This window comes from Dichotomopilus funicola (assembly GCF_033296635.1).
Source record: "Dichotomopilus funicola strain CBS 141.50 unplaced genomic scaffold C8A04scaffold_17, whole genome shotgun sequence".
Classification (NCBI taxonomy): domain Eukaryota; kingdom Fungi; phylum Ascomycota; class Sordariomycetes; order Sordariales; family Chaetomiaceae; genus Dichotomopilus; species Dichotomopilus funicola.
Genome location: NW_026944038.1, coordinates 85,121 through 107,642, shown reverse-complemented (window position 1 = coordinate 107,642; position 22,522 = coordinate 85,121). Strand labels below are relative to the sequence as shown.

The 22,522-nt window shown below is 55.7% G+C and overlaps 5 protein-coding genes across 5 annotated transcripts; 3 read left to right on the top strand and 2 right to left on the bottom strand.

The window, feature by feature from the left end:
* Positions 1–1,573: 1,573 nt before the first annotated feature.
* Positions 1,574–3,144, top strand: C8A04DRAFT_10781 (cytochrome oxidase assembly protein-domain-containing protein; the record flags this gene model as incomplete). Its single annotated transcript, XM_062776713.1, has 2 exons — positions 1,574–1,950; positions 2,025–3,144. The coding sequence occupies 2 exons, from the start codon at positions 1,574–1,576 to the stop codon at positions 3,142–3,144; spliced, it is 1,497 nt and encodes a 498-aa protein (XP_062638575.1).
* Positions 3,145–6,570: 3,426 nt separating this feature from the next.
* On the top strand, positions 6,571–10,975 carry C8A04DRAFT_35925 (uncharacterized protein; the record flags this gene model as incomplete). The annotated part of the gene is made up of 7 exons (XM_062783341.1): positions 6,571–7,497; positions 7,561–8,644; positions 8,690–9,256; positions 9,296–9,376; positions 9,745–10,002; positions 10,167–10,279; positions 10,451–10,975. 7 exons carry the CDS (start codon positions 6,571–6,573, stop codon positions 10,973–10,975), a joined length of 3,555 nt encoding a protein of 1,184 aa, XP_062638574.1.
* Positions 10,976–11,598: 623 nt separating this feature from the next.
* Positions 11,599–12,573, top strand: C8A04DRAFT_10821 (uncharacterized protein; the record flags this gene model as incomplete). Its single annotated transcript, XM_062776730.1, has 2 exons — positions 11,599–12,082; positions 12,359–12,573. The coding sequence occupies 2 exons, from the start codon at positions 11,599–11,601 to the stop codon at positions 12,571–12,573; spliced, it is 699 nt and encodes a 232-aa protein (XP_062638573.1).
* A 1,285-nt stretch (positions 12,574–13,858) lies between these two features.
* C8A04DRAFT_10819 (D-isomer specific 2-hydroxyacid dehydrogenase) lies at positions 13,859–19,312 on the bottom strand (the record flags this gene model as incomplete). The annotated part of the gene is made up of 5 exons (XM_062776729.1): positions 13,859–15,022; positions 15,111–16,385; positions 17,333–18,062; positions 18,123–18,538; positions 18,653–19,312. 5 exons carry the CDS (start codon positions 19,310–19,312, stop codon positions 13,859–13,861), a joined length of 4,245 nt encoding a protein of 1,414 aa, XP_062638572.1.
* A 1,408-nt stretch (positions 19,313–20,720) lies between these two features.
* C8A04DRAFT_10855 (Glyoxalase/Bleomycin resistance protein/Dihydroxybiphenyl dioxygenase) lies at positions 20,721–21,930 on the bottom strand (the record flags this gene model as incomplete). The annotated part of the gene is made up of 5 exons (XM_062776738.1): positions 20,721–20,896; positions 20,964–21,240; positions 21,304–21,740; positions 21,802–21,830; positions 21,884–21,930. 5 exons carry the CDS (start codon positions 21,928–21,930, stop codon positions 20,721–20,723), a joined length of 966 nt encoding a protein of 321 aa, XP_062638571.1.
* Between the last annotated feature and the right edge of the window lie 592 nt (positions 21,931–22,522).

Here is a 22,522-nt window from a genome sequence, read left to right as displayed (position 1 = left end):
ACGATGGATGTGAGTTTCTTCGCTGTAGATTTTAAGGCAAGAAATACCGGGCCGCGCGGGGACGGACTCCTACACGGGTGTTGAGAGGACCGTCTTGGCCGAGGGCGTCTGTCTGTGCGACTGGGTGTGCCGCTTGGCAATGAACCTTGGTCGTCAACAATCACGAGGGTGTTGACCCTTTGGTATCAACAAAGCGGGATTGTTGTCGACACAGGCTGATCGACCTGCCCGGACGGGCCGGCCAAGAAACAAGCAGCAGGGTGGTCAAACGTGAAGCCGGCTCGGCACTCATCAGTGTCTCTTCCGATTTGGGCGCGAAGTCGAGGTTAACCGCTGCACGGCTGTAACTTCTTGGCATCGAGTTTCGGCGCAGATCTCTCGGGATGTGGGGCAGAGGGTGGTCGGGTTTTCGGAAGCCGGTCGGTCGAAACAACCTGTGAGCCAGTGGTGGGGAAGTCACCTTCTCCCGGTGTCGAGATGGACCTCAGCTTTACCTTGGAAGAATTGGCGAGTCTGTGGTAGGCTGGCACGGTTGGGAACGGAGCCCTGACGGCATTTGGTTTCGTCCACCCTTAACACCTCCAACGGCCACGGCTCCGGAGCTTGGCGTTATGCCTCGACTTCGAACAGAGGGTTGCTCGTAGCTGGCTCTGTCAGGGGTTTGTCTTTGTCATGTTTACTCAAGAGACAATTTGAAAACAATAGGGCCCCAGATTTACCACGAAGGCACCGGGCCAATGTCCTGGAGGGATCAGCCCATAGACGCAGCCCGCAAGTCCCGAGATCAGGGAGCACGCGTTTTGGTGGTTGTTATTGCTCCTGTTTAGTCCAGCGACGCGCATCACAAGACTTCGTCACCAAGCACAACGCATAGTCGCCATGGCCCCGGATCGGCGCCGCCAAGAGGGCGCTCTTGCACCGAAAATGCATCGTGATTTGAATTGGGTTGTGTTGAAAATGTTGATGTTCGCTATCGAAATAGGGGTGAGAGGTCGAGGCCTCAGGAAACCGGCCCCGCTGATACAGTCGAAAGGTCACAAATGGCAGCTCCGTTCTGTGACCATGCCTTTGGCGATGGGAGAGGCGATTGTGACGGTGATCGTGTGATGTACGTGTATCTCTCCCTCATACGATTGTCAGCTGTTCGGTTTATCAAAACTTGAAAGAGAGGTAAATCCGCCTTGGGTCGAGAAAGGCAAATGAATGACAAATAACGTTGTGTTTTCTAATCCGGCCTCGATGGGTCTGCTTCATCATTGGAGCGGCAGTTGGACATGCGATGATGGATGGGAGATGCAACGCCAAACCCGAGTTTCAAAAGCTTCGAGAAGCTGAGGATGCAAAGGGATGGTTGCTTTAACGTTAGCGTTAATTGGTAGCTTAGTGGGGCCTCGGCCCTGGAGCTTCGAGAATGGTGGGGGGAAAGTGGATCCCATTGGCCCATTTCAATGCGCAGTTTTAGTTTTGGTGACCTCCTTCCAGCAGTGCTTGACTTTGACCTCGTTTGGCCGCGAAGCTCGAGACGAACGGGAGCACGCCGAACAGCGGACCGCCACCGGCGTAAGCCACCACGATGGCTTTCTTCCGAATTGGACTTCGCCGGGCCGTCGCGCAGCTGCCGCGGGCACCGCTCATGAGGAATGCGTGTGCGCCGCTGAAGCTCTCGGCCCCTCCACCCCGCGTCCTCCAGCTCGCGGCAGCTCCTCGAGCTTGCCGGAGCTACGCCTCGATAGCACCTGGTGTGTCCAAGATACCGGCTCAATTTTTCAGCAGTGCTACTACGGATGCCGCGAAATCAGCCGCCCAATCCGGTTCCTCTCAAGCCTCAGCGGACCCCTCGTCGTCACCCGGGACGAATGCGAAGGTGGTGGGCTACTGGCTTGTGGGTAGCGCTTTGAGTGTCTTCGGCATTGTGGTCTTTGGGGGCTTGACAAGGTTGACCGAATCTGGGTATGTTCTCTTTGGAAGGAGGCGCTTCTTGTCGGTACTCTCTTCCACGGCCAGGAACGCTGACCAGATCGAAGGTTGAGCATCACGGAATGGAGACCGGTGACGGGATCCCTACCGCCCATGTCCGAGGAAGACTGGCAGTCCGAGTTTGACAAGTACCGTGCTTCCCCGGAGTTCAAGATGATCAATTCGCACATGGATCTAGCTGAGTTCAAGAAGATCTACTTCATGGAGTGGACACATCGTATATGGGGCCGTTTCGTTGGCCTCAGCTTTGTGCTACCAACGATCTACTTCCTCGCTCGGCGGCGTGTGACGCCCAAGATGGGCCTCAACTTGGTCGGTATCTCAGCTCTGATTGGTTTCCAAGGATTCATTGGTTGGTGGATGGTCAAGTCCGGACTCAAGGACGACCTATTCGCGCCTGGCTCTCACCCACGGGTGAGTCAATACCGGTTGACCGCACATCTCGCCACAGCTTTTGTTTGCTACGCCTGGATGCTTGTTTCTGGGCTTGGTATCCTCCGGACACACCGACTTCTCCGCGACCCAGAAGCTGCTGCTAAGACGTTCGCGGCGCTGAAATCTCCAACACTCAGGGTCCTTCGCGGCTCCGTTACCGCGCTGACAGCCCTCATTTTCACCACGGTCCTGTCCGGTGCCCTTGTCGCCGGCCTTGACGCCGGACTTATCTACAACGAGTTCCCGATGATGGGCAAAGGGTTGACACCACCAAAGACCGAGCTGTTTGACAAGTTCTACAGCCGCAAGGCCGACAGTTCGGACCTGTGGTGGCGCAACATGCTCGAAAATCCTTCCCTGGTCCAGCTCGACCATCGGATCTTAGCCACCACTACATTTACCGCTGTAGTAGCACTCTTCTTCTACAGCCGCACTGGTCGGATCAAGGCTGCCATGCCCAAGGACGTCAGGAAGGGCGTCACCGGGCTGCTGCACCTAGCCCTGCTCCAGGTCACGCTCGGTATCACCACCTTGATCTACATGGTCCCGATCCCGCTAGCTGCTGCCCACCAAGCCGGAGCTCTAGCGCTGCTGACTGGGGCTTTAGTCGCGGGCCACCGGCTGCGGGTGCCGAAAGCCACGCAGGCATTGGTGCAGAGGGCTTTGCAGAACCGCTCCGGCTCCAGGCTTCAGGTCGGCGCAATCAGCAAGAACCTCCCGAAGAGGGTATAGCGAGGGGATGGCCAAACCTGCGAGAGAGCAAGACCAGCGGAGGACGACACCACGATCTAGCTTCTTCCTGGCCGCGGATACCCTGTGTATTTTTAAAGACGTGTACGCATAACAAGAGATACCTACCCCTTCACATACAAGTAGGCGATGGTGTGTAACCATAGACCTCTTTGAATAAAAGAAACGATCTCTACTCAAACCTGAGACAACTGGCTTCGTTGGTCCGTCAACGTGATTTCAGACATAATTATGTCGTCGTCCGGCTGTAGTTAGACCCGATGCCCAAGTGCCCAGAGAATCGCTAGCAGAACGTGCAGCTTTTAGTCCGGGTGTGGGGACACTCGGTATCTGGAAAGCGGGTAAGGCGCTTTGCAGAACTTTTGGCAATGGCATCCCATCCAGTCGACATCCAGGTTCCGCCTGCTCCTAGCCTTGGCCAAGCCCACTCGTCGGTCCCTTGGTTGGAAAGTTCCTATCTAGTCAGCCCCATGAAGAAGGGTCTGGCGAGTCTTATGGAAGCTCACCGCCAGGTTTCAACTTTCCGGCCCGAATGTTCCGCGGGCAGGCGCGCTTTTCAGAACCTGCCTGACGGCTTACACAAGTCGCAACTGCCTTAGGTCTTCAAAACTAACTAGATGGCCTTTGGAAGGAGCTATTGAAGGTAGGGTCTCGGATGGTCTGATCTATCCCCGCCCCAATGGCCGACCCTCGGGTCTGTTCCTCCTGTGACTCAACCTAGGAGAGAGTTGGTGAAACCTTGATCGGACCTCACCGCCCGATCACTCCCTTCTCGGCCGTTCCCGCCCCTCATCTTCTTCCTCGAGCACCGCGACGCCGTTAGCAACAAAAGGATGAGCGCCCTGGCGCTGGGAAAGGGAACCCTGCGAGGTATAGTTAACGTTTGTCGACGATATCCACCAGAAAAGTCCCGGAGCTTTAGGTCCTCGAGCAAGTTACCGAGGCCATCCCCATGCTTCCTGGCGGCTTCGGTTCTCTCTCTCGCTCTCTCTGGTCAACCCCACGAGTCCGCCCCTCGGCATCACAGCTCACGAACCCTAGTTGGGCGCCTTGTGACATCATCCAGGTCAGCAAACCAAGCCCTCCCCCCGGTTCTCATTGTCTGCCCAACGCAACCGCACGAAGCGGTTAGGTATATAACCCCAACCAACAGCCACGATCGAGAGCCACGATCGTGATCCATGTCCCAGCCACGAGACGCCACAGTTCAGTCTCGGACGACAACGAGTCTAACAGAATACACTTGGTCGACTAACGGCACAGCTTTGAACCATTTTTACCTTTGTTGAAGGGGCATATCGTGGGCTCTGTTTCCTCTTTTTGCTCTGTTGGGCATTTTTACCGCTTCCAGCCGCAGCCCCCCCTTCCCACGGCATAATCTGCCGGGACGGACACGTACAGTAACATACCCTAGGGCACAAGACACGGCAAAGCGAGAGATAAGCCACACCCAAGACCCTTCCAACCTACTCCAAACCCCCGCCCGGCCTTTCGCCCAGCCCCCCTCAAGCACGATATCGTATTTCCCGCACGCACCAAGTCAAGTCAAGTCAAGTTCTAGCGAAAGTTTCAAACAAAGCAAGCCAGCCAGCCCCCAACACACACACACACGCACGCAAACCAAACAAACCATGTGCTTCGAGTGGAAAAACCGCTTTACTTGCGGCCACATCGGGTTCAACAAGGTCGAGCGGTGCAACCTGCTTGGGACGGGCTGCTACGGGCCGGACGGAACCGAAAAGTTCCTCGAGTTTGGCCGCCTTTGTTACGACTGCAACGCCCGCTTGCTGGACCCCATCCCCGTCCCCATCCCGCTCCCCATGTCTGGGGTGAGGAGCAGCGACCCATTCTTCTTCCAGCGGGCGATGACAGTGGGCCACTTCGCCCAGCTGGAGGGAGAAGATTCTGCCTCAACAGCCCCGGCTCTAGAAGGAACAGAAGCAGCGGACGCGAGGGAGTTGGGTATAACCGCGGGGGGAGAAGGGGCTGGAGATGGAGGGGAAGGGGAAAGGGAAGGAGGAAGAGGGGAGGAACTGCGAGGCAGGGCTGGGGCGCCAGGCAGCGAGAGGGGAGCAGGAGGAAGAGGGGGGACGACAAGAGGAACAGCAGCGGCAGCAGCAGCAGCCAGAAGAAGACCAGGTGGGAGAGAGGGGGTATTGGCCGCTGGGCCGCCGGCGCCGGCGCAGGTCGGGTCACCCGGGAACATGTCGGTGGGGTCGTTGGCACGATCGGGATCGCGATCGGGATCAGCTTCGTCTGGCCAAGAGGGAAATTGAAATCCAGATGCATGGTTGGGCATGGGGGGCGGGGCTGTTCTTTTTCGGGAGCGGGATTGCGAGAATGCTCATTAGGAAAATTTTGTCCTTTTGGAAACGCCGTGCCCCCTGGTTCTTTCTTGTCTTTTAGCATCCTTCATGGCCATTTAAATGAAACTTCACTTGACCTCGGGGTGGTTGGGTTGCGAGATTCACAAACTGCAGAAAGGGATGGTGGGCGGTGGTCCACAGACAGGGAAGATGAGTGAGTGGTTCGGATCGGGGATCGGTGGAAGGTGAGATGTGTGATTACCTCGCCAGCACGGGCGTCCAATCGACGGGCCGAACATGGGAAAAAGCCTATCCTTTGCGAAGGAAGCGGTAAATACGATCGGGGTCGAGAAAAGATCGAAGTTTGCGCAACCGAGCAAATGGAGCCTAATGAAATTCGGTTGTAGCTTGTGGAAAGGCTGTCGCGGGAAGATGCATGTTTGCAAAATGGGACGGAACACGGACCGTTTTTTGTTCTTTCGCGAGGTTGCCGATTGCGACAGCATGGGAAAGGTAACGTTATGCATGAAAAAAAACAACCCACAGTTCTGCAACGATGGGCAATCTTACAAATTCCATCCCGCGGCTCAATGCCAGGCCACAAAAACAGCGCGAATCTGCTGTCGCAGGGGTGAAGACCGAGCCCCCGTGAAAAAGTAGATTACATAAGCAATTCTTCTTGTCCGGCTCCCCGACTGCTAGATAGATCACGTGACAGCGCGAGGGCGCCACGCGCCTGGCAGCGATGCAGGCAGGCGCAGCTCTCGAAGGCCCCGCCCGTGTATGGTTTCAATGGAATTGCAAACTTGAAACACACCTGACTTCCCTTTGCCTTCATCTTTTCGCTTTATTCCCCGCCGACGTCCCGTCCGGCTTGCCTTTCCGCTTCGTCCCCAATGGCAAGCGGGGAATGGATGCATTGACGTTTCTCGCCATTTCGCCTTGCACAATGCGATGAGGAAGTGTCCACTTTCCATCCTCCCATCTAACAAATAGGCATTTTGCCTCGCCAGCAAAAACCCATCTCTCCCCGGCAGTTCGTGGTCCACAATACAGCCTTGTTTCTTTGAGGAGAAGGGAAAAAAAAACCCGAAAAGGGACAATGCCGGGCAAAAAGCGGAACGTTGCCCAACCGCCAGGACCAGGGAGAGCGACGCGTTCTAGCGCACGAGTGAGGTCGCAGACTGGTAGCGGTGGTAATAATGGCGCATCTTCAGCATCATCGTCGGCCGCGGTCCCACATGTGTATCGCCAAATGGTCGCGGAGGCTAGGAGAGAGATTAGAGCGCAGGAGCTGGATGATGAGGAGGAGCCTGAACGGCCGGTGAAGCGCAGACGGCCGGGGGAGGGACGGCCTGCGAGGAGGGCGGAATCATCGCAGAGAGGTGTTGCGGAATCTGCTGCTCGCAGTCGTGTAGTGGGAGCAAGGCTAGGAGTTTCTGACGATGGTGGTGATGATAGTGATGCTGACGAGGGGGAAGGTGTGGACGTTATGCTCCCACCACCTACGGTGCAAACTGTAACGAGGGATTCGGATGACGAGGATGATGAGGACGAGGATGACGAAGAGGATATTGAGTTTGAAGATGTTACGATTGACAGGACCGGGTCTTCGTCGGTGCCGAAGAGCAAGCCCGGCCAATCCACTGAACTCAATCTGGACCTTTCGGCGCAACTGGCCACACAAACCGCTCTGCGGCAGATCAACAGGCGCAAGGCTATCAGTCGGGAAGAAAAAGCACGTCGCATCGAGGTGCACAAGGTCCATCTCGTGTGCTTATTAGCGCACCTCGAGATCCGGAATCGGTGGTGCAACGACGAGCAGGTTCAAGAGGTGCTTCGGTCATTGTTGCCGCAGAAGACGATTGGAGCCTTGATCCCTCGGGCGAGCCTGAATCAGTTTGGGCGGTCCGAGTCGTTGAGAAAGGGCCTACAGGAGGCGAAAGACTTGTTCAAGTCCAGGTTCACCATCACGGAGAGGGGGCTACGTAGGGCGTTGTGGGCGGAAGACGAGGAGCAGCTGAAGGATGTGTGTTGCTCCGTGTATTCACCCCTTGTTACTTGATTCAGGCAATACTAATCGGCGTGGTAGTATCAACCCCCCGATGATATCGACTCCACGCTGGAGAAGAGTGATTTCCTCGAGGCGGCCAAAACGTTGCGAGGCTCACGCGATGTAGGCGCGCAATTATTCTGCGCCCTGCTTCGGTCCGTAGGGGTCGAGGCCCGTTTGGTCTGTTCGCTCCAACCCCTTTCTTGCTCACCGGGCGCGCCGACGATGCCGAAGCCGAAAGCGCGCAAGACTCAGACGCCACAGAAGCAACCATCTCGGGCTGAGATCTATGCAGCGGCACTTGCTAGGCATGAAACCAGGTTTCCCGAATTCCAAGCTGGTGCAACAACCCCATCCCCCCGTCGGCGGCTCGGCCATCCGAATGCAGCTGCTCACATCATCCCATCACTCACCCCGCCAGCGCAGTCGCCTTCCCCGAGACCTACGGCTCGTACTCACACCGGCATACGGGGCGAATCCCCCTTCCCTGTTTACTGGGTTGAAGTCCTCGACGCTGCCCACCAGAAATGGCACCCGGTCGACCCCCTCGTGACATCAACGCAATGGAAGCCACGCGTTCTTGAACCCCCAGCCTCCGACAGCCTCAATACCCTGACATATGTCATCGCCTTCGAAGCCGACGCCAGTGCCCGTGATGTCACCCGGCGCTATGCCAAAGCCTACACCTCCAAGACCTGTAGACAACGTATCGACAACCCATCCTTACCACCTGCCGCCACGCCCAGCGGAGGTATCACAGACGGCTCACGTTGGTATCGCGCCCTGTTAGCACGCTATACGCGGCGACGGCCTACAGATCTCGATCAAATCGAACTCGTTGAACTCGCCGCTGCTGAGGCGCGTGAGCCGATGCCACGCAATGTGGCCGATTTCAAAGACCATCCCATATACGCCCTCGAGCGACACCTACGTCGTGGCGAAGTGCTCGCGCCGGGCGCTCAAACCAGCGGTACCGTTAGGGCGGGCGCGAAAGCCCCACTCGAGAGGATATACCGCCGGCGTGATGTCCATATAGCCCGGACGAGGGAGCGATGGTACCGCATGGGCAGGGTAGTCAGGGATGGCGAGGAGCCAGTAAAAAGCGTCCCAAAACGGCGAGTCCGTAAGCGCGGGATGGGCGGTATCGGTGTGAACGAGGACATGGAAGACGACAACGACGACGACATCGACGACCCCGATAAAGTCGGTCTATTCGGCGACCTAGCCCACGGCAACACACCACTCTACACAGAATCCCAAACCGACCTCTACACCGCGCCACCTGTCGTCGCAGGCCGCGTGCCCAAAAACAAATTCGGCAACCTCGACCTGTACGTCCCCAGCATGGTCCCGCGCGGCGGAGCGCACATACGGCACGATCGGGCCGCGCAAGCGGCGTTTACTGCGGGTGTTGATTACGCGCCGGCGCTGACTGGGTTTGAGTTTCGCGGGCGGCAGGGCACGGCGGTGCTTAGCGGGGTGGTGGTTCCCGAGGAGTGTGCGGACGGGGTGTGGGCGGTGATTAGGGGGTTGGAAGGGATGGAGGAGGAGGAGGAGAGGGAGAGGAGGGCGAGGAGGGCAATGAGGATGTGGAGTTGGTTTTTGAAGGGGTTGAGGATTCGGGAGAGGATTTGGGCGGGTGTGGATGAGGAGGGAGAGGAGGAGGATTTGGGAGAGGGAGAAGAGGGGGTCGAGGGGCATGATGAGGACGAGCAGGCAAAAGACGAAGGGAAGGGTAAGGAGGTGTTGGAGGATATGGATCTTGAAATGGAAGATGCGGGTGAGGATGATGGTGTGGGAGGTGGGTTTTTCGTGCCGGATGAAGACGACGACGATGATGATGGGGGAGGCGGAGGTTTTATTATTGAGTAAGGGTGGTATATAAGGTGGTATTTTACTCAAATTATCAAATCCTATGTGTTATGACTAAAAGAGAGAATGAGTCTACATGTAGGTGTCTGGTCAGCTGCACGGTGTTCCAAATTTTCAAGTCTAGTCTACAATGATTTTATATTACACCCGTTACATTTTGCATTTCAGCAGCAGGAGCAATAAGTATGTGAAGCAACTGAGTTGTCAACCGGCAAAATTCCACAAACCCCACTAACCCAAAAATTTACTCATGCAACAATCAATCAATACATACCTATTACACTGCATCACCCCTCAACACAACAAAAAATCATTTCTGCCCCACGTCCCGTCTTATCCTACAACACTCAGAAAACATGAACAGCAATAAACCACCATCAACACCACCTCCAACACACCCACCAACTTTACACCTGCCCATCAACTGGCCAGCCCACATCCCATACCTAACCCGCCCTTCCTACTCGCGATACCTCACCCCGGCCCATCTCCGGGCCCTCCGTACCCGGCCCGCGGCCAACTCGGCGGACCCGCTCCCGGTGATACCGCGCAGTCTGAGGCCAGGTCCGTGTACGTCGGTTTGTATTGTGCCGATTACGGATTTGGGACGTGAGTTTTTTTTCTCTTTTTTGGTTTCTTCTTTTTACTTGTTTATTGTGTGTAGCACAATATGACTGGACCTGCAAAATTGAGATAACATTACAATCTACGCTGCAAACAAAACGGGTGTTGTACTGTGTAGCTGTAGCTAATTGTTCTACGGCCTGATCAAGACCCTGCAAACGGTCAAGCCGGGCTTTTCGCGACACGGGATTTGGCCCCGGGGGAATTGATACTGCCTTATATCGGTGAAGTTCACATTGGGACGGCACCGTTTGGGCGTATCGTTGTCGAGAGTAGCGACGGCAGCGACGGCAGCGACGGCAACAGCACGGGGAATACCACTACCGTCAATGCACCCGATACAACCACCACCGTCAACATAGCGTCTGATACCAACCCTAGTGAGCATCATGATCATGACAACGATCCCCAACGCAAGAAACCCAATCATGAGTCTTCCCACGAGTCCGATGTCAACCCTGACAAGGATAAACACAACGACCAAGACAACAAGAACAACGACAACAACGATGTTGATGCCACCTCTGTTGTTGAAGACCAAGACGACCCCTACGACTACGCCACATCAGACTACGACCTCTGGATCGACCGCGAGTCCGACCTCGCCGTCGACGCAGCACGAGCAGGCAACGAAGCCCGCTTCATCAACGACTACCGCGGTGTGCCGGGGCCGGATCAACACGTCAACTCCAACTTCAAAACGAAAAAGCAGAAAAAAGATGACCAGAGAACCAAAGCCAACGCCGAGTTCCGAACGGTATGGGATCCGCGCACAGGCGAAAGGGGAATGGCGGTGTTTGTGTTGCCGGCTGGGAAGAAGGCGACGGGGAGAGCGAGGACGGTGGGGATTACGAGGGGGGAAGAGGTGTTGGTTAGTTATGGGAGGGGGTTTTGGCAGGGGAGGAGGGAGGTTGAGGGTGATGGGGGTGATGGAGGAGATTGGGGATTGGGGGGGTGATGGAATTTAGTATTAGGCGTGACGGTAAATGGGGTTTATAAATTCAGGTTTTGAGAAGCACAATGGGAGCTGCTATCTGCAGTCGTTGAGAAATGTTGTTAGGGAAATATCTAATTGATGGCTTGTGTGAATCCCGTGAGAGAAAATTCGAGGTTGTGCTTCGTGGCCATGCTTTACTTGTGGCTAGGAATTATTCCCTTACGTCCATTTATACCGAAAAAAAAAAACGTGACGTGAATTTATTGGGCTTAAGTGCAAAGGGCTATCACTGACCTCTGTTTTTATGGAAGCAGTCTGAAAGAGGCGAGAGTTTTGGTTCTGGCACAGTCTATAAGTTAGACATTGCATTCATGAAGTTTTACAAGAAACAGTGCAGTCTGGCCCGGGACTGGGCGGAAGGTTGATTCTGGGCGGCGGGCTGTTTTGGCGGGGTTATAGTGGGGGCCCTTAAGGCCCAGGGTTCAACCCCACTTAGCGCCTCGGCCCGCCAGGCCCCAACTTCCACAGTCACCCACCAGAACTCCAATTGCATCATCAATCACCAACTTCACCGACTATCACCAACCTCACCACCGCCGATTGCCCACTACAGACCCCCCGAAACCGCCATCATGTCGCGCGTCATGCAGATGCCGCCTCCCCCACCACTCCTGCTCACCAAGCGCGTGACAGCATTTCTACGAGCCAATCTCTCGCCGCACATCCACTCGGCCATGCTGACCTCCCCCGCGGGCAGCCTCCTCGCCCACGCCAGCAACCTCCCCTCCAGCGCCCTCCGCCGCCAGGCCGCCGTGGCCGCCTCGCTATTCCAGGGCCCATCCGACACCCCCGCAACATCCACAACCAACACGCCGGCCCCAGGCGGGTCCGTACGATCCCGCAAGTCGGGAAAACACGCCTCGCCCTCTGTAACCGTCCACCTCGACAACGGCGCCGTGTTTGTGATCCGCCGCCTGCGCTGCGGGATGTTGTTTATCTGTATGGGCGGGACGGAGGGTCCGACGGCTTCGGGTCGGGTTACTCCGACTGGGCCAGCAGCACACCACAATCGTCGCAACACAACCGACGCACACCCACCCCAAGACGACGACCAAGACACGCCTCTTAGTCCCACAACCACCATCACAGCGTCCACAACCGCCCGCTCCTCCCGTCCATCTACCCCACCAGCACCATTCGCGCCGTCGGCAACCACCCCGTCTATTCTCACTACACCTCCTCCTAACCCAGCACCACGATCCATCCAACAACCACCCTCAACCTCCATCCCAACACCCGGCCCATCCAGCGCAGCAGCAACAACCCCCTCCCCCACCTCAACCCCCCAACCCCAACAACAACAACACCAACAACAACAACAACCACCAAACTCCCCCTCGCAAGCCTCGATCCTCTCCTCCCACACAACAGGCGCCGCATCAACAACAACAAGCAGTACCAGCGCCACAGCGACAACACCCACGGCCGCAGCAGCCTCGCTGATGAGGCGGCAGGTGGATGAGCTGGCTAGGTGGTTGGATGAGAGGTTGGGGGGGTTGAGTGTACCTGAGGAGGGGATTGGGCTGGGAGGGGGGAATATTGAACTGGCGGTGCGGTAGGGAAAGTAAGGGTGGGACGGAAGAGGGGAGAGAGAGGATGATAGGTGGATAGCTGGGTTATTGAGACAAGGCAGGCAGGGCAAGGCAGGCAGGGCAAGGCAGGCAAGGCAGGCAAGGCAGGCAAGGCGAGGAAAAGGGGGGACATTGTTATTCAGTCCGCGTGAGAGAAAGCGAGTGATGCAAAGGCAGACCACCACGACGGAGAAATACCCAAAAAGACACCAAAAGAAAAAGGGCATGAGGAGGGAACTTCAAAGGGAATAATGAGTTTAAAATCGAAGACCGAGTGTGCGCAAACTTGACGATCAAGGCCAAATCTAGTGTGATCCAGTCCTGGGATATAGAACAGTCAGGTTGACTATACCTACAAGCCTACAGCGATGTACATACACGCACCACTCCCCACTCCCAAAGACCGACCTGCTCGTGTCAATGCTTGTTATACCATCGGCTCGGATCATATAAGCTTAACCCGGGGACGGCCATCGTATATACTGTACTATACTGTACTGTACATACATACATATACAGATCACAGAGCCCAAGGGAAAAGTCACCGGATTCAGAAACCACCGTGATTTTGTCTCATGTTTGAAGTTGGAGTACGTTAAATTAACTAACTAACCCCTCTTTCCCGGCAATCCGGCCAGGTAAGTTAAAGTAAGTAACTAAGTAAACGCCTTCCCAGCCAGCTATCTACAGTAGCTAGCTCCCAGATCCCTTCTGCTGGCCGTTCCTCGGCTCAAAGAAAGGACAGAAGGAGGGCCCAAAGGAAGGGGAGAAAAAAAAGAAAGCAAGACAAACCCGTCCATTCAACGCCCCGTCCTAATCGTAGTGACGACCCCTGTGATCCGTGATCCATAATCCGTGATCTGAATGAATCAATGGGCAAATGGGTGAATGAGAGAACCATCCTCAAAACCCCGGCCCAAGTCACAAGTCCCAACTCAACCAACTCAACGCCATCGCGATGCCCTTGTTGAAGTCGAAGGGGAAATGAAATAAAAGGGAAATGAAAAGAAAAAGAAAAATAAACGAATCGAATTGAATCGAAGAACCTCTCCCCACCTAGTGAGAAGCTAAAACCCAGTGAGAAACTGAAAAAACGCCCGTAGATGCACCTGTGTGCCGTGTGCCGTATAGTGCTGTGTCGTGCAGCTTGTTTTTATCCCTCTTGCTCACTTCTCTCCCTCTATCTCTGTCCCTCCCTTCCTCTCTTCCCCTTCTCTCCCTCTCTCTTTTCTCCCTCTCTCTTCTCTCTCGCTAGGTGAGACCAGGGGACACCCTACTCAATACTCAACCTCGTAATCCCATCATTCGTATCCACCATCCCCTGCAGTCCAATCCTTAGTTTCCCGGTACTCCTCCCCCCAGCACTCCCACTCGTATTCCCACCCGTACTCCCACTCCCACTCCCATTCCCGCTCCCACTACCAGCACCGGTACCATCCCCCCCAACACTCCCCGGCCTCGACGAAATCGACACACCCCCACTCCCTCCCCCACTTCCACCCCCTCCCACTCCTCCTTGAGTTGCGTTCGTAGCCCCCCACGGCGCCATATCCCTCTGCAACGGACTCTGCAGCACCGGCGAGTTATGCACACTCATCCCCGGACTCACAGCGCGACGCTTGATGCTGACGGGGTCGAGATCATCGTCTCGGCCGCGACGCCGTTTGCTGTTGATGCGCCGGGTTATTTCGGCTGCTGTGGGGGGGGTTGGACCCAGGCCGCCTCCGAGGCCTAGACCGATTCCTAGGGGGTTGGTGTAGGAGTTAGAAGTGGAATGGCTAGTTGGTGGGGGGTTGGGTTGAGGGGGTTGGTTTGGGTTGGGGGTGGCGGTGGTGTGGTTGTTGTTGCTGCTGCTGCTGCTGGGTCTCTGGGAGGGAAAAGACGGCGTACCGTGACCAGAGCTAGTAGTTATCTGCCCCCCCGCGCTTCCACTCCCCGGCGGGACAAACGAATTCCCCTGGCTCGCACCACCATTAGAGCTCGTCGACGGCGAGTCCATGCTCATATCCTCCAAACTCATAACCGACGAGGACGCGCGCGCAACAAACGACGGCGGAGGCGGCGTAACACGCTGTGTAGCCCCCCCGCCCGTGCTACTCGTCTCGGAAAAGGTATCCCAGAACACTTTGCCCTTGGAGTTCTTGATGGCTTGCTGCTTGAAGGTGCCACCAGTCATCATCCCGGCGCCGGAACCGGAGCCGGAGTCCATCATCATGATGTCGTCGGTGATTTCCTCCAAGCTGTCGTGGGTGGCTAGGTTTGGGCTGGAGAGGGCGGTCGAGGGCCCGGATTGTGGGAGGGGGTAGCGCGGCTCGAGGTCCATGTCGCTTTCGCGGACTTGGCGGACTACTTCGGCTTCGTGGCGGAATTCGGACTCGACGGGCGCGCTCTCTTCGGCGAGGGCAGCGCGGATGCGGGCGAATCCTTTTGTTTTGGGCTAGCCGACGTTAGCATACATATGACCTAACATTGGGAGTTGCCGGGGGAAAAAAAAAAAAAGAAAAAGAAAAAAAAGAAAAACTTACCAGTAAATTCCCCCTCCGGGTAACAGCCCGCCGCACAATACTCGGCCGCGACGGACTATCCATTCCATCCGCCTGCCTATGACTATCATCGCTCTCATTCCCCGATATATTCAACTGGTTCGCCGCCCAGCTAATACTCTCCCGCCTCGCATGCGGCGACATATCATGGCCACCCCCCATCATGCTATTCGGCGGCGACCTGGACATCCCAACCGACGACCCCGCAGGCGAGTGAAACCCCAATCCAATCGGCCCGCGCGGTTTCTTCTTGGGCTGGTTCCGCTGCTTCTGCCGCTGCCGCTGCCGCTGTTGGAAACTGAGCAAATTGCTGGCCGCCGGCGACCCCGGCATCCAGGGCGCGCCCATGGAGGAACGTGACATGCCGACTTTTTGTACCTGCGGGGTTGTGATGTAGGCTTCGTCCATGTCCTCGTCCATGTAATCGTCGTCGTCGGAGCTGGAGGACAGGTCGGACATGGCGTGGCCGGTGGTGCTGCCTACGGAACTGGCGGCGATGTGCATGCGCTCGTGATTGCCCATCATGGACCAGAGCGAGGTCGAGGTCTGGTCTGCGCCGGAACCGCCGCCGTATTCGGCGCGACGACCCGGAATGTTCATGGCGCGCGATCCGATTGTCGGAGAAGAATCGGGTGAGGATGGTGCGGCGAGGGTGGAATGGTGCAAACTGGTGGCTGCACGGGAGAAATCGAGGCCGCGGGAGCGACGCGGGAGGATGTTGGTGGGCGGCGAGGCATATGGGTGCTGGTCGAGTTTCGGCGAGTGAGGCGGGGGCCGGGCGAAACTGGGTTGGCCGGCGGCAGGCGAGGCGGGTGCAGGTGCGGATTCGGGTTCCGGATCGGGCGGTGGCATGCGCAGGAGGAGGCCGCGGGCGTGAAAACCGGCTCGGACCGGGGTGGAGGGGGGAAGTGCCGGGGCGGTCTGGCGGGTTTTATCCCGAATGGCGATATCGTCCTTGGAGAGGCGCAGGGCGGCTTCGACAATGTGAGGCGAGGGAGACAATAGCTTGGGGGTGTGACCGCCGTCGGAAAGCGAGCGCGACTTGGGCACGGGAGACCGGGCTCCTCGTCCCGACGGACCAAAGGTGTGATCGTCCACTATGGCCACATCGCCCTCCACATCCGACATCCGCGACAAGTCGTCCATAACGGCGGAGGCGGATGTTGGTGTGGTGGATATTAGTGTTAATGTTGGTCGGTGCCAACGGGTACTGGCTAGTGTCAGTCGATATGGTGTGAGTGTCGATATCCACGCGTGCTCGACAAGCCCCTCACTTCAAAGTTCACGCGTTTTCCAGTGTTTCCGTCTCTTCCCCGATGCGTTTGCTCCCTCAATTCGCGTTCATCCGAAGCCGAGTCGTCGATGCGGTGCTGGGCAGTGAAGTACACTAAGTTGTAGGTCAATCTGAGGTACAATTCGTCCAGGCGTCCATGTCTAAGGCCGGCGAGGTACAATTAATGGATATGTGCGAGGCGCGGTTGATAAGTAAATGAATGAACGACAGTGAACCGAACGGCAGACTCACGACCAGGGTCCCCGGACAAATCACCCCACCACGTGTGATTGCCCCGCAATGAAAGACAGTCCCAGGGACAGTGCGAACATGGATAAACAGACAAATGCACAGTGTAACTACCGACTCTTCTACGGAGTACACTGCAACTTAAGTTCATGGGGAAAGGTCATATATTGCTTCATCACCCTTCGTCAAAGCTAAAACACTAAGAACCGTGGTTTTGGTGGTATGCTTGAAAGAAAAGACCAAGGAACCCAATTCTCATATTACCGAAACAAGCAGCAAAGAAAATAAAAGATAAAAATGATAAACATCAAATTGTGGACAACCCGACGAACAGCGAAATAGTTGCGTTGCCGTCCATATCATAACATCAAATCCTATCTAATTCCATTCCAGTATTACAAAATACTAGCGTTAATGACCAGCACAGAGCGGCGTTATGTACCTAAGTGTGAATTACTCCAGGTTGTAAGTCAGAAAGGAGACTGAAAAGACATGGATTCCGAGCTCATGCTATGTAAGGTACTTGATCTCATAGTGCAAGTCATCGTAAACAATAACAACAAGGAAATACAAACAATAACAACAAGGAAATATAAACAAAAACAGATCAAAACACAAGCAAAACAACAGGACAAACCCATACGAATCAGACCAAACCAACCTACAGCTTAACCAGACTAACATTCAAGATCCCCTCCGCCTTGGCCAACTCATCCAACAACCCTTCAGTAACATCCCCCGCCACGCCCAAAATCATCAACGCCTCCCGATCACTCCGATCCTTCGTCTCCAACGGCCCATCCACCACATCCCCCGGCACAGCCAGCCCAGCACCCTTCCCGTCCAGCGCAGCAACCTGCATAAAATTGATATTCACCCCATGCTGACCCAACACCATACCCACATTCCCAATCTTCCCCGGCTGATCAAAGTTATGCAGCACCAACAACGTCCCCTCGGGCGTGAAATCCGCCCGGAACCGACCCAACCGAGAAATATACGCACTACTCCCGCTCACATACCCCTCGATCGTCTGCTCCTCCCCATCTCCTTCCTTACCCGCAGCACCAGCATCCGTACCCGTAGATGTACTCAAACTCCTCAACGTCACACTCCCCCCACTCCCACCACCCACCCGGGCCACACCCCCAGCATCCTCAGCCCGAACATGCTTCTCATCAATCGCGATCCCGCGCTCCCGTGCGACGAGCGTGGCATTGACAATATTGACGTCGCGGCCGCGCAGGTCGCTGATGGAGCTGACGAGGCCTTTGACGAGGGCGGCGAAGAGCGGGCGGGTGTTGCTGATGCCGGCGAGCTCGCCGTGGTAGGAGAGCTCGAAGCGGCGGTCGTTGCGGGAGTGGGTTTGGGTGGCGAAGTGTTGGGTGTAGAGGCTGCCTATGCGTTCGACTCTGTTTTTTACTTAGTAAGTGGTGAGGGCTTGTTGTAAGGGAAACAAGGAAGAGACGTACAACTTCACAAACGGCTGCAACCGCCTATACTCATCCGGCAAAATCAACGGCGCATTCACCGCCGCCGTCGGCAACCCCCCCCTCAGAACCTCCACCACCTGCGTGCACACATCCATCGACACATTCTCCTGCGCCTCGACGGTACTCGCCCCCAGATGCGGCGTACTAACCACCTTGGGATGCGCCGCCAGCTTGGCCGCGACGGAGTCGGGCAGGGGCGGTTCCGAGGTGAACACGTCCAGCCCGGCGCCCGCTATCCACCCTTCGTCGAGGGCTTTGAGCAGGGCGGCTTCGTTGTAGACCCCGCCTCGGGCTACGTTGAGGACGCGCGCGGTGGGCTTCATGGAGCGGAGTTCTTTTTCGCCGAGGAGGTTGGCCGTGCTTGCTAGGAGGGGGGTGTGTACTGTTAGGAAGTCCTGGGTTTGTCAGTATCTCCGGGCAACCGTAAGGGGGAAAAGGGGGTGAACAGAAACGAAGTAAACAGGAACGAAGTAAACAGGAACGAAGTAAACAGAAATGGGTAGAACTACCAATTCGGGCAACATCCCCCCCAACTCCCCCCTCAACTCCACCCCCTCCCCCCTGGCCACCTCAGCACTAGCATAAGGATCAACCACAACCACCCTCATCCCCAACCCCTTCGCCATCCGCGCAACCTTCACCCCCACCTTCCCAAAGCCCACAATCCCCAACACCTTCCTCCCGACCTCCACCCCGACCAACTTCCCCCTCTCCCATTTCCCGGCTTTCATCCCCGCATCCCCCCTGCCCACATTCCTCGCTGCCGCGAGCAGCAAGGCGATGGTGTGCTCTGCCGCTGCTACTATATTCCCACTGGGACTGTTGACTACGATGACTCCCTGCGTGGTAGCGGCGTCGACGTCGATGTTATCGACCCCCACGCCGGCGCGAGCTACCACACGCAGCTTGCCTTCTCCTCCGGCGGCCAGAACGGCAGCATTGACTTTTGTCTCTGAACGGACAATCAAGGCGTGGTAAGAGGGGATTTGGGCGAGGAGGTCCGCGGGGGAGAGAGAGCCGGGGGCGGGGACGTCGACTTGGAGGGAGGCGGAGCGGAGGAGGGCGAGACCTTCGGGGGAGAGTTTTTCGGGGACTAGGACGCGGAGGGGGGTTATTCCGGGAGAAGAGGTGGTGGAAGAGGGGGGAGGGGATATGGCGGAGGGGGCCATGATGGGGTTGGGTGTGTTAGTTATAAAGGGGTTAATTGTTGGAGTTGGGTAAGTGGTAAGTTGGAGAATAAATAAACAGTACACGGAAGAGAAGGGAGGTCGAGTTACATGGTGACACCTCCGTCTTATATACCCCCTCAACAACTTGAATCAACACCCCCACTACTAAACTCCAAGCAGTCAAAAGAGTCAAAAACACCCCGCGATTCTCATCTGCGATCGTCACGTCAGGTGTCGGATCTCATACACCAGCCGCTGCAGTATTCCCAATCTGTCAACCAAGGCAACCCAACTACAGCTGATCTAAGTCTTGCAGGCTGTGCTACACCGTATGCATCTGTCGAGCGGCTGGTCGGATGGGTTCCGAGTGGGGGTTGTTCAAGTATATCTGTGTGTATGCGGTTGAAAAGAGGTAAATGAGGGGGAGGAGTATCATATTGGGGCCGGATTGAGTTGGGGTATCTACCCGTCGAGCCGTCGATGTACTGGAAAGGAGGGTCAAAGCAAGGAGGGACGGGAAGCATCACACCACCTTCTTCGTCCCGTCTCATGGACCCTTACAAGTTCACCCAATCCGGTGTTCTTATTATCCAGATGCATATGTCATCGCCTTTTCTCTGCTTACCTAGGTATTTATCCTTTCCACTCCAAGTCTGTCTGTCCCTTGTCTCTCTCTCTTCCTTTCTGGGTTTTTATCCATCCGCCGCTCTACCAAGAACGTCCCAGCAACCCGGGTTCCCCAGCCAATCTAGAACCGAATAAACTCTCGATTGCAGATATCCAGGCATGAATGCAGAAGAAGAACGGAGAAAACCAATGGGCTTCTACTCTCACCTCTCTCATCTACTGTCTATGGTCGAGTAACGAACCGTGCACTCGTGAGTGAAAACGTGCCCGATTGCTTATGATCGCCATCTCCAAATTCGACCCCTCACCCACGCTGGCCACTGCACCCGAACGATAGAGCCACTCAAGCCACTCAAGATGAATGCACCCCACGTTTGGCTAATGCAGCTCTGCAGCCAGCCTGTCAATTGAGTCGTGTGAGCGAAATGCATGCATGGGGACGTTTTGGGCGAATTAACTTGCAGTGTTAGATGGGCGATGAATGAGCGAATCTGCGTTTCATTCCCAAACTTGGTCGAAGGGGATACGTGCGTGATGCGGGTTCTGGTTGGTACATACATACACCGAATTGACATGTCTCCGCGGAATGGTATACACTGGATGGCAGGTTGGACCAAGGGGACAGACAGGCAAAAGTCAGGGCAGTAAGTGAGTGTGTGTTTACGCGCGACAGCCGCTTGAGCCCGTTCAGTCGACCCAGATGTTGATCATATCATGCACGTACATACACAATTCCCGTCTCTCCTCGCCATTCCCAATCCCTCTACAGGGAAGACACAGTCTAAAAGTTATCCTGTCCCGTGAACCGCTCGTTCTGCACAATCTCAACCCAGTACCCATCCGGGTCCAGCACAAACGCCACATTCTTCATGCGCCCGTCCGTCAACCGCTTCTTCCAGTTGACGTTGAGCGACTCGAGCCGGGCGCAGGCCGCGTCAAGGTTGTCCACCGAGACGCCTGTGTATGTTAGTCTCTATTTCTATATGCAGACTAGAGATGGAAAAGAGAGAGGAAAAAAACTCACAGATATGCCCAAACCCCTGCGGCTGACTGTTCCCATCATGGTACTTGAAATTCTCATCCTTCTCCGTCCCATAATTCCACGTCAGCTCCAGCAAGCCCTCGCGGTCCGCCGTGCCCTGGCCCTCGCCCGGCACCCCCTTCTCGCCCGGGTAGCCGAGGAAATAGAGATTGAAGCCCGCCGCCGCGGCCTCGTGCTTGCGGAACAGCGACATGCCTAGGACGTCCTGGTAGAACTTTAGGGATTTTTCTGCGTCCTTGACTCGGATCATGGTGTGGTTCTGATGGGAGGTTAGCAAAAGGCTCTAACACGTACTTCTTCAGAAAAGAAGGGGGGGGCCTACCATCCGATAAGTCTTCACATCCGTCACCTTCACCTCCTCCGTCTCCGCCACGGGCCTCTGCCCAATAATCTCCACCCAATACCCATCCGGGTCCAGCGCAAACGCAATATGCCGCATACGCCCATCCGTCAACTTCTTCTGAAACCGGTACCCAGCCTCCTCAATCCGCCTGCAGGCAGCCTGGATATTGTCCACACTAACACAGGTATGGCCGAACCCGCGGTGCGGCTCGACATTGCCGTTGTTGACGCGGTAGTTGGCGTCGTTTTCGGTGCCGTAGTTGTGGGTGAGCTCGATCAGGCCTTCGCGGTCCCAGACGTTGTTGCCGCCGGAGGCGGCTTGCGGCGAGTCGAAGCCGAGGAAGTAGAGGTCGAATTTGGCGTCGGGGAATTCGAGCTTTTTGATTAGGGACATGCCTAGGAAGGAGTAGAATTTGACTGGGGGAGTGTGAGTTATATGAAGTTACGAATCTGGACGGCCGACTAGGTCTTTACATACCGGACTCCTTGGGATCTTTGACCCGCAGCCTACATCGACTGGTTAACCTCGACTCTGTATCGTGATTTGGGATAGACCTTACATGGAGTGGTTGAACTTGTAGTTCTTGGTATCGGTAGTGGACGCCATAGTAGCAAAGCCTCGCCAAATGCCTTTAAAATTGAACTCAAATGTGAGCACTGAACACCTCATCAAATGCTTTTATAATCTTCAATAAACTCACCTGGTCCAATGTTGAACGTCGGTTTCTTTTGCAGTGAAGGGAAGAGAAAGCGAAGTCTCTGTGCAGCACGGAGTGAATAATTCATGGGGCTCGCGAGATGATTTATGGTGAGATGGTGAGATGGCGGGGTTTGATGCTTGAAGCATTTGGAATCAACCGATGATGCCGTTACACGAAATTACTTGCGTGGGGGTTACATTTGGAGGAGGTGTAGACCGGAGAAAGAGGGAGGATTTTTAGGTCAGCTTACACGTTCAATTAGGAGTTTAAGATTCCACATGAAGAGAGAGAGTATATGAAGGTCAATATCAATTGTCCCTATTCAACACTTCGTCCTTGCGTTTAACACTCTCATCTATCCGTAGCTCATGTTTCTCCAGAACACCGCGTATAATTACCGTCAGTTTCATGGCGGGGTTAACGTTATCCCACTCAGAAATTGGAGCTAGGGCCTCCATGTGGGATGTCTCCACTCTACCTGTGACGTCAGCAAGGGAA